The sequence below is a fragment of the Gekko japonicus genome, unplaced genomic scaffold (genome assembly GCF_001447785.1).
Source record: "Gekko japonicus isolate JY-2015 unplaced genomic scaffold, Gekko_japonicus_V1.1 scaffold1498, whole genome shotgun sequence".
NCBI classification, from domain to species: Eukaryota; Metazoa; Chordata; class Lepidosauria; order Squamata; family Gekkonidae; genus Gekko; species Gekko japonicus.
In genome coordinates, this window is record NW_015176494.1 from 403,364 (window position 1) to 414,922 (window position 11,559).

Sequence of the window (11,559 nt, forward strand, 5' to 3'; positions counted from 1 at the left end):
GACATCAGAGGGAGGTTAGGAGGCTGTCCCGCCTAACCAGAGCCCAAGACAGGGACAGTGGTGGCAACAATACCCGGAGGCAGTGGTGAAAAACTGCCCCTTCAGGTGCCAGGTCAGGAAAAGGAGGGGTGGGCAGAGCGGGGTCTGCCAGCTGATGCGGGCCCGTTCCACCACAGCACTGTTTCTTAGCTTCTGCATGCCTTCACATGCCCACATATTCTGTAATATGGTTATATATATGGGGATAACTACATTGGTATATTACAGGGTGCCTCCTCTCTTACTGCGATCTGTAATGTGGCGAGATTTAGCAATGAACAACAATGCAAGGGTGTTGTAAACCATCATTTCTCAGCCCCACTTCCTCTTAGCAGTTCTGCATTGGGAGCAAATAATATGCTTTGACCTATGAGGTGACAAATCACCTCTGTTTGTCTCTTGCCTTGAAAATCCTATGGGGTTGCCTCAAGTTAGTTGCAACTTGATGGCACTTTCCATCACCACATTTACAGTGTTGTCATAAGATCCTGTCAGTCTCAGCTCCTCCACTGTGCATTATAGGCACAATGTCACTCAGTGTGCCATCACCTCCCACCCCATCTGCATCTGCAATAAGCAGTGTAAAAACATACAAGAGCACAACAAAAAAGGAGAGGAGGAGGAGGAGATTGGATTTATACCCCGCCCTTCACTTCCCAAGGGAGTCTCAGAGCGGCTTACAAACTCCTTTCCCTTCCCCTCCCCACAACAGACACCCTGTGAGGAAGGTGGGGCTGAGAGAGCTCTCACAGAAACTGCTCTTTTCAAGAACACCTCTGACAGAACTATGGCTTGCCCAAGGTCATCCAGCAGCTGTGAGTGGAGGAGTGGGAAATCAAACCTGGTCCTCCCAGATTAGAAACTGCACACTTAACCAATACACCACTACACCAAACTGAGAGATCTGTTCCACAAGATCCAAGGAATTAAAGGGATATTTAAAGCAGGGCTGGGCATGCTGGAAGATCAACATGGAAATTCATTAACTGAACAGAACAAAATAAAGAAAAAGATGGGAATTTTAGAAACTGAAGCGAAAGCTTTACTCAAAACAGTCGGGAGAAACAAATCATCAGGAGTAGATGGGATATCAACAGAGCTATTTCAGGCCACAGAAACTGAGTCCATCAAAATCTTAACAAGAATATGTCAACAAATATGGAAAACAAAGCAATGGCCCACAGACTGGAAATGCTCGATCTACATTCCAATTACAAAAAAGGAAACTTTAAAGACTGCAGCAATGATCTGACCATTACATTAACTTCTCATGCAAGTAAAGTGATGCTCAAAATCTTACAAGAAAGACTATTACCATATATGAAACAATAAATGCCAGATGTTCAAGCTAGATTCAGAAAAGGAAGCTGCACTAGAGATCATATTGCTAATTTACATTGGTTACTGTGGCATGCAAGATAATTTCACAAGAGAATCACTTGTTTTTCATAGATTACAGCAAAGCTTTTGACTGTGGATCATGAAAAGCTACGGTTGGTTTTTAAAGAAATGGGTGTGCAATGACACCTGATTGTTTTGATGCACAACCTATACTCTGGACAAGAGGCCACTGTTAGGACAGCATATGGAGAAACACAATGGTTTCTAATTGGCAAAGATGTCAGACAAGGATGTATTTTATCTCCCTATCTTTTCAATCTATATGCAGAACATATTTTAAGGAAAGCTGGATTAGATTTAAATGAAGGTGGAATGAAAATTGGTAGAAGGAACATAAACAGTTTGAGATATGCAGATGACACCATATTACCAACAGAAAACAATGAAGACTGCTGATAAGGTTAAAGCAGAAAGTACTAAAGCGGGATTACACCTGAACATCAAGAAGACAAAGTAATGACTACCAGGGAGTTACACAACTTTAAGGCTGATGATGAAGAAACTGAAATTATACAAGATTTTCTATTCCTTGGTTCAATCATCAACCAGAAGGGAGACTCCAACCATGAAATCAGAAGGAGATTGGGAATGGGAATGGGAATGGGAAGGGCAGCCATGAAGGAGCTAGAAAAGTGTAAGGATATGTCACTGGCAATCAAGATCAAGTTAGTTAATGCCATAGTATTCCTCATTACTACATATAGGTCCCGGTCATACGGGCCGTAAAATGTGTGTGGGGGGGAGTGTGGCAGTTTGGCCCGGAGCAAAATAATGCATGGCTGCCCGATCACACGTCCTGTTGAGGTCCTGTGGGTAGGGGTGAGGTGGCAATCACACGACAATCTTGCAGTGTGGCAAAGAAGCAGTGCGGCGCGATCTCGCCAATGGCATGCACGATTCTGCGGAGCAACGAAACTTTTGCTTTCCTCTTCGTGCGTATGCACCGTTGGGTGCTTGTGCGCATCCTGTGGAGACTTGGGGAAAAAAAACCTGTTTGTGATGGGACATGGGTGGGTGCCAGATGCCATGGACTATCACCGGGAACGCGATCAGACGCCAGCCCTTGCCCCGCGGTTTCCGGAAACTAGTACCTCGGAGGTACTAGTTTTTAACTCCACATCTTCGGCGGGAAGCCTCGGGTTCGCCATGGGAGCTCTACGTTTCTCAGATGTTGTGGTGTGATCGCGCCCGGAAAATCCGTCTATCATCCGTATCTCAGTAGCGTGGCTAATGCTCCGTGTGACCTCAGCCATAGATATGAAAGTTGGACAATGAAGAAATTTGATTCATTTGAAATGTGGTGTTGGAGGAGAGTTTTATGAATACCATGGACTGTCAAAAAAGACTAATAAGTGGTTCTAGAATAAATCAAATCAAGCCTGAACTCTCCCTAGAAGCTAAAATGACTAAACGGAGGCTGTTGTACTTTGGTCACATTATGAGAAGGCAACACTCATTGGAAAAGACAATAATGCTAGGAAAAGCTTAAGGCAAAAGGAAAAGAGGAAGACCCAACATAAGATGGATTGACTCAGTAAAGGAAGCCGTGGCATTCGGTTTGCAAGGCTGTTAGCATAGGATGTTTTGGAAGTCATTAATTCACAGGGTTGCCTTAAGTAATCAGCCTGACAACACTTAACATACACTCACAGTTTCTCCCATGCCAGCCCTTAGTTTGGGAAGCATTTGCAGGGTAAGTGAATTTCCAGGGCTTTTTTAAAAAAGGGAGACGGAAGAAGCCCACACCTGCAGTAAAGAATCCAGCCTGGGCTGATGTTTGGCAGGCACTGAGATGTTTTTCAGCAAGCATCTGCTCCCCTAAGTTTCCCTGGCCTGGATAGCCCAGGCTAGCCCGATCCCATTAGATCTCGGAAGCTAAGCAGGGTTGGGCAACCTCCAAGGAATACCAGGGTCGCGATGTGAAGGAAAACAATGGCAAACCACCTCTGAAATGTCTCTTGCCTTAAAAACAAGTCTAGCTTGCCACCTAGTGGCACATAACGCTAAAGAGCTAGAACTTTAGGTTGCCAGACAATCTTAGGATCTTCTGGCTATTCTACACACAATGCCATACGATAATAATTATTAATTATTATTGTTCCCCTAAAGTATGCATGTGTCGTATTTCATACTACTGAGTGCCGAGTCCACAGCACGTCCTCTGTGACACACCACTCTTCCTTCCTGTTTATTGCTTCACTTCTGCATTCTTTCATAGAAAAACTCATACCATTTTAAAAGTGATGCAAACTTTACTATTTAAGGTCTGACCGAAGCTGTGTGCCCTTCCATTCTCTTACCTCCTGTCCTATATTTCTTGTAGTAATTTTTTTAACCACCAACTAAAACACATCCATTTTATTAACTGGCAGCCTAGATTCACAATCTCACTAGTGGTTTCCCATTTCTGAGGCCTTTTTTCCAGGTTACTGAATCCAATTTATTCAGAGATTGCGAGAAATATGAATGTTACAGTGACTAATTATATATAGATAGATATAATTACAGATTAAAAACAGAAACCAGCAGTTTGAGCGAGATTAAGTACATGTGAATGGCAACTGCGTGAAAAATAAGAACCGGTACATAAATCAGATGAAATGCAGCTATGCTGTCAGTTAGGACACTGCCTTGGATTCTTGCAGAGGTGACCCAGAAAAGACAATTAAGCCAGTCAGGTATTGTTCCTTTTTATGAGCCATCTTTCATTTCTCTGAAGAAGTGAGGCCAGTGACTCACGAAAGCTCATCCCCTGCCACAAATTTTGTTAGTCTTTAAGGTGCTGCAGGACTCTTGCTCTTTTCTGCTTTCTTTTCATTGTTATTCCCACATCACACAGCAGATTTCAGAAAATTTGCATCCTTGAGAAGATATTTCCATCCACCATGCTATTCGAAAGTATGCATTTGGTCACTAGACTGCATTTGGTCCATGCATTTGGTCACTAGACTGAAAGGACTTTGCTTCCGCCAAAAAGGGTTCCTAACCAACATCTGCTGTCATAGCTGTTCTGTCCTCTAGCATTGGTGACTTCAGGAACAATCCAATTATTACACAAAGGAAGAAAATGGCATCGGTATTGTTTGATGGGTCTGGTTAGGTTCTTCCTTTGGGGTGGGAGGCATGATGTGTTCCCACAGATGCATCCCTCCAGTATCTGTACAGGAATTCAACACAGAGACAGACCCAAATGAATAGTAATGCACTCTCATGTGGAGACTGGAGACTGTTCAGGGGTCTTCGTTTGCTAAATCCAAAATGTTTCCCAGGAGGACTTGGAAGGTGGGGCGTTCCTCAGCTTTCTGGAAAAAATGCAAAAGCTTCCATGGATGAATGCAAAACAAGCATTTAAATGCTGAACAAGTACATTAATAACGACAGCATTTTCATACCACTTTCAATTGTCCAAAGTGTTTCACAAAAATTATCTTGCTGTTATCCCTAAAACAACCTTGGAAGGTAGCCTAAGTTATTTTTTTAATCCCCATATTCTTGATGGGGTGCTGACACTGAAAGATGGACTTGCCTAAGGTGACCTAGCAAGTTTGTGGCAAAGACGAATTGAATCTGGGCAGTCTCTTAGCTACCCAACTACACCAGCTCTCATTTAAAGATAAGGGCTCCATCAGCAGAAGGTACTGGAATGGGTTACTGCAGACTGGACCAGATTCATATTGGAGGAGGTGCCCAGATTTTAACCTGGCACCTCTATTCCTGCATTTTTTTCCTTTAAAGAACAACAATAACTTTGTAAAGCAGGCTAGGCTGATAATTAGTGACTTATGGCTGACTAGGGCTTCCCGGTGTAAATCCAATACCCCGTGCATGGCATCATGCTGGCACTCTGCCAATGCATTGCAAGTGCCAATGAACCTTTGCAGAAGAGTTCATGGCTCAGTAATAGATCACATGCTTTGTATGTGTAAAGGCTCAGGTTCCATCCCCAGGGTCTGTAACGAAAGGATCAGAGGTGGCAACAGGGCTGGGGAACCCGTCTGCTTACTAGAACTGTTGCCAACTAGAAGAGACAATCTTGGGCTAGATAGACCAGTGGACTGCCTCTGTGCAAGGCAGTGCCTAACAAGCTTTTCTAACTGCCCCACACTTTGTCCCTTTGCCTGTCATGCTTCCATTGGTTAATCCACCATGATGTCACAGTAGGGCTCTGAGATGTTACAACCCCTCACACTGTCATTGGTTTAGCTGTTCTGAAGTCACACACGCTTAGGCTAGGTAGTTGGTTGCTAAGAAGAAACTGTAGACTTTAGAATAGGAACTCTAGTGTCACTAAATTAATGGGTTGCCTGCACACCATGGCTTGTCTCATTGTGGCCAGGGTCCGACCTACCTGAGGGACCGCCTTTCCCCATATATACCCCCAAGACCACTTTGGTCGGGGACACAACACCGCCTGGTGATTCCAGGTCCCCAGGAGGCAAAGCTTGCTGCGACCAGGGCCAGATCCTTCTCAGTGGCGGCCCCCACCTGGTGGAACGAGCTCCCGGAGGAGATCAGGGCCCTGCGGGACCTTATGCAGTTCCACAGGGCCTGCAAGACGGAGCTCTTCCACCAGGCTTTTATATAGGGGCCGCCATTTCTACTACTACCACCACCGAAACAACGGGGCTGGGAGCGGTCCCCGAAAGAACTGCCATAAATTTGCATGGCACTGATGCTGCTGGACTGGCTTGGACTATCGATAGGACAATTTCACCTAAGGAAATGATCAATACCATCCTCAGAGACCATCTTGTTTGTATGGAGCACTATTTGTTTTGTTGTGATTTAATAGTTTTTACTGTTTTACATTGTTTTTATGTATGAGCTTATGCCCCTGTGTAAGCCGCCCTGAGCCCGTTCACGGGGAGGGCAAGGTAAAAATGCAATAAATAAATAAATAAATTGTAGCTGTTCAATGAAGATCCATTAGCCAAAGGCAGATGGCACTGGCTTGCGGTGAAATGTTCAGAGAACTTTGGAGAGTGCAACTGCTGCCATTTAAGGCAAGAGGAGATAGAGGCTAGAGGATATAGATATAATCAGAGAAGTCGAAAGGTTTAAAAATGAGGACTAGAATCTTGAACCTGATGTCAATGGAGGCAGGAACCTGCTACAGAAGGAGAGGCAGAGAGATGTGGCTGGGAGGGTTTTATATATTTTTTAAAATATTCAGCTCCAGAATTCATTTGCTCTTTGTGACATGGTGGGATGAACCTTGTAATCTGCTTCTCCTTTAGAAAGCACAGAGGGAGCTCTCAACAGCCTCCCATCTAGACACAGATAGGGTCCTCATCTCCCTTATGTTGTGCTAATGAACTGCATGCTTCTGTAATACCTTGGGCCTAGTAGCTCTAATTGCATACTATGCTTCAGATATTCTAATTCAGGACCACCATTAAGCTTAGTCTAGAGATATAGAACAGTCAGGCCTATTATGCATGGGTGTTTTCCCTCGCTTTCACTGTGCATGTCTGTGGGATTTTCTTTCTTGTTCTGCACTGATTTTCCTCCCTTCAGTGCTTCATTTGCTTTCTGGTCGCTGTTTTCCTGGGTTTTCTGAGAGTGCTTTTGTGCTGATTTTTCCCTTGTTTCACTTCCAAGCCGAAGGTAAGTCAAAAGATTCCCTCAGATTTCCCCCCTACCCTTCTGTTGTCCCTCGAAGGTCACTTCCCTGCCCACATTGAGGTCCTCCTGCCCACTCTGCACCTTCCACCATCCTCCCCCTTCATCGATACACAAGCTCCATTTACCCCGTGTTTTTTAATTTGTAGGTTTTTTGACAAGTGGCATGACTCTAATGATATGAGACTATCGCTAGTCTTGGATCGCTAGATTTAAAAAGATTAAAGGGGGGGAGTGTAAAAGAAGCTGCGCAAGGTTTAGTTCCCTGCTGGTATTGACTTGAAAGGGGGGGTCGGAGAGGAGGCAAACGGCAGCATCCCCAGTGCAAAAAAGAAAAGAAAAGGATTTCAGTGCTTCCTGCAAACAAAATAAAGGGGGGGATCATCACTATGGAATTAAATTGACATGAGCTGTAAAGAGAGACAGGCACTGGTGTGGGATGCCTAAAGCCTTGATAACATTTTTCCCTTTAATACTTTAGTGAACAAAGTGGGGGGGGGGGCATGTTGACAGTCTCTGGAAGCCTAACATTAAAATGGCAGCTGAGCCACATGGACCTTCTGCAAACCACCGAACCTAAGAACTGTTTGGAATTTGGAGGACAGAGCACAATCTGCACAGGGCATGCTCTAAATAACTGCCAAAATCGCAACCAGTGTGCAGGATCAAATTAGAGCATCACAAAGAGAAAACCACACCCATTTGCAAGGAAGGGCAAGAAATTAGTATTACTATGTAGCTGCACTAGGGCATTGGCGAAAATACCCCCCCTTTTTTCAATTTAGTGGCACAAGACTAAAAAAGCTCTCCAGAGCTTCTGCCAGAGGCCTCCTCCTCCATACAAATGGCAACCCTGTGCAAAGCATGGTGGAGTTGCAACCAACTTTGCAGAGGCACGCACATGCACACACATTGCCAACAATCACAGTTTTCAATGCTAGGGTCGGTGGGTTCTACCATGCGTTCTGTTCACTCAATACGTTCCCCAATATTATGAGATCGTGTGACTCTTTCGCTCCACAGTGGCCAATAACACAGCAGAGGATCCCTTAGTACTCAGCAATACGGAAAAGGGGGTTGCTCAGCTGCTTGTCAGTTTCAAAAAGGCCTAGTCAGTTTCAACATTGGGTTTCCTCCCTTTGTCTATGTTGCTTTCTGTTCCCTTTCCTTCACCGAACTAATGCTAAAATCATATATGCACAAAACCTGAATCACGAAGATTTAAATGGAAAAAGCTTGCTGGACGCTACTGCGCAGCTCCAATAGGACAAATGCATACATTTTTTAAAATCCTTGGGACCCCCCCCCCCCACATCACAAGAAAAGTGCATTTTAAAAATTGTAGCTGCAGAATAAATACACTGGAGGAAAAATAATGGTGCGTAAGGTGGTCTCTGAAAATCTGCAGTAAGGTGTGGGTGTGTAATGGGCCTTGGGATGGTGGTGGGGGATGCCTTACCTCATGCCAGCAGCTGTACATAATGCTGTAGACTCTCTCAGAAGCCAGCTGGGGGCGATAGAGACAGACGTAGGGCTGTGGTCACATGTTCTGTTGTTTCGCTGTTGGTAAACCTCTCATAGGGCATCTTCCCCAAAGTATAAACTTCCCACATTAGAACACCTGTGAAATCAGAGAGAAGCAGCGTAACAGGACTGGGGAAAACATATCTTACTGGAGCAGGTTCTTCCTGATCTGGATTGCGCCCATTCTTATTTATTTATTTACTTCATCGGTACCCCACCTTTCTCCTCAATGGAGGCTTACATTGTGGCTTACATTTTTCTCCTTTCCTCCATTTTATCCTCACGACAAACCTGTGAATCAGGCATGTAAGTTAACCACAGACATGCTGAAAGTGATCACAGCCATACTTCCGATGAAAATTTTATTGTGAAGCCAGCAGGATATATTAATCTATGGCACCAGACGTGGAAGCATTCACCAGGATCATCATCATATTTCCAAGGGAAAATAAAAGATAGCAACAACCAACCCAGATTTTTAAAATTAGTAAATTGTAACGTTTTAATTAGGGGCATCCAAACTTTTTAGCCCGAGGACCACCCTGAAGTAACCATTTGGCAGGCTGAGCCAGATCAGAGTCTACCCCAGCTGCTCGAAGACCTCCAAAGTGGGGGGGGGACAGAGTCTTCCCCTTTACAGACAGGTGACTCACCAAAAGCCCAGACATCCGATTTGCTGCTGAACTTGCTGTACAGAAGAACCTCTGGAGGGGACCAGCGGACTGGAAATTTGGACCCCATGGAGCTAATGTAGTCATCGTCCAAGACGTATCTGTAGACAGATTTGAGTCGTGCTTGGTCACTTCAGCCTAGTTCTGTGAGGTGATAGAGCCTCAGCCGTACTAGTCTACAGGTAGGGGCTGTCAAGCTCCCTATCAAAAAGGTTCCATGGCACACGGAAAATTAGCACATCAAGGAAAAGCTACTGTGGAATCCTTCTCACTGAAGTTTGTCTGTGAAGGGATTTTTTTTCCTTTTGGGTATTTGTGTGTGTGTATGTTGGACTCGACTGCGACTGAACAACAATGTGTGTGTGTGTGTGTGCGCGTGCGTGCTTGCAAGCCTGGAAGTCATGGTGACTTCTGGCGACCCCTAGTGGGGCTAGGATGTTTCAGAGAGGTGGCTTTGATATTACCTGCCTCTGCGTCCTGGCCCTGGTATTCCTTGGAGGTCGCCCTTCCAAGTACTTGCCAGGGTTGGCCCCGCTTAACTTCTGAGATTGGGCTTGCCTGGGCTATCCAGGGCAGGGCAGGAATTTTCTTTATATGGTGGCGCATTCTATCATGTGAGCCCCCACCCACAGACTGAAGTGCTACAGCCCAGACACAGGTTCACCAACTCAGTAAGAACAGGGTCACTGTCTGTAGAGTTGTCCTTTTTTGCCTAGTTCCTGACCCTGTATCAAATTTAAAATGGGCAGAAACTCAGAGGTGGTGATGGAGACAGCTTCACCTGGTGAATTGCTGTCCACCATCCAGCTGTTGAGAGTACTGCTAGGGGGGGAAAGGGGTAGACATTATCAAGGTAAGCTCTGACTATTCAAAGTATGTTTCGCTTAATATCAGTTGGGTCATAGAGAAAGCAGATGTGACATGCCTGCCTCCCCCCCCCCAAAAAAAAAATACTGCACAACCATTCAAGGAGAGAAGGGTATAATCTGGAAGAAATTGAAAGAAGAATTATCAGAAGGGGGGGGGCTGTCACACACCTCAGTGTTTTATTCTTTTCCCCCCAGACAAGATGTCTTTTGGGTGGCTAAGACAGGGCTCTCCAACCTTTCTGAGACTGGACACCTTTAGAATTCTGACACAGTGTAATGGGCACAGCCATAAAAGGGCTGCCACACAATGGCTGCCGCAGCTTACTTCCAGTCACACAGTGAAGATCCTTGTGCTGTGGTGACAGCTGCTGCCAAGGTTTGTGTAATGGTTAAGACTGCAGACTCTAATCTGGGAGAACCGGGTTTGATTCCTCACTCCTCCTCATGCAGCTGCTGGTGTGACCTTGGGTCAGTTACAAGTTCTCTTAGAGTTGTTCTCTCACAAACAGTTCTCGAAAGAGCTCTCTCAGCCTCACCTACCTCACAGGGTGTCTGTTGTGGGGAAGGGAAGGGAAAGGAGATTGTAAGCCGCTCTGAGACTCCAAGTGAAGGGGAGGGTATAAAATCCAATCCCTTCTTCTTTTCAAAGCAATGTTTTTAAAACTTTGCACTGCCAATCAAATTATCCAGTGGCCAATCAGAAACCATGCTGGGCAAAAGACCCACCTGGCCCTATGCACTTTCTAAAAACAATTGGTGGGCACCAGGACGGGTGTTGGCAGGCATCACGGTAGTGGGTGCCCATGAGCAGCATGCAGGGGATCCCTGGGCTAAGGACTCGAGGTCACAGATGTGAGGGCGATCTGGCTGCGACATCTGTCACCCCATTGGTTGCCAGGGTTGATTCGACTTGAGATCACACTCTATTCTGCACCCATGACATCAGCTTGAAAGAATTTTAATAACTGGATCATTCATTTTTTTTCAAGGAACTGATCGTTCGTCCTCTTTCATTGCCAGCTGATTTGATGAAGGGGACTCTGAGCTGGCAGACGGCCTGCTGATAGCTGGGATTCTTTCTTTTTGAATGAGATGCCCATCAGACCCTGGAGAGAGACGTTCTTTTAGCTGAGGGACACCGAGAAGAGCCCTTTAGTGTTTTTTGAAGTGGGGTGGGGATATGAGACTTTCTAGCTGGAGACAGTGGGAAACGGGTGGGGTGGCGCAGGCTGGGGCAGGACTCCCTGATCACTCCCTGAGGCTCTGCCTGGCCGTGCCTCTATGCCCCCAATGGAAATCTGCATGTATAGCTGTAGATAAAACAAAACTAGAAGACTTCTCTCCCTCTTATCTAGAGGAAAGTAACCCACCCGCCCCCACACACCCCTACACTCACACACTGCCCCCGGAATTTCCTCACCACTCGGGCAAGT

General features: G+C 45.5%; 1 protein-coding gene across 1 annotated transcript in view; it reads right to left on the reverse strand.

The window, feature by feature from the left end:
- Positions 1-4,374: 4,374 nt before the first annotated feature.
- The window catches only part of BTK (Bruton tyrosine kinase), a 32,382-nt gene continuing 25,197 nt past the window's right edge, over positions 4,375-11,559 (reverse strand). Inside the window, 4 exon segments of the mRNA XM_015427286.1 lie at positions 4,375-4,742; positions 8,522-8,584; positions 8,586-8,683; positions 9,240-9,358. Coding sequence (XP_015282772.1) covers positions 4,671-4,742; positions 8,522-8,584; positions 8,586-8,683; positions 9,240-9,358 — 352 coding nt within the window. The 3' untranslated portion in view covers positions 4,375-4,670.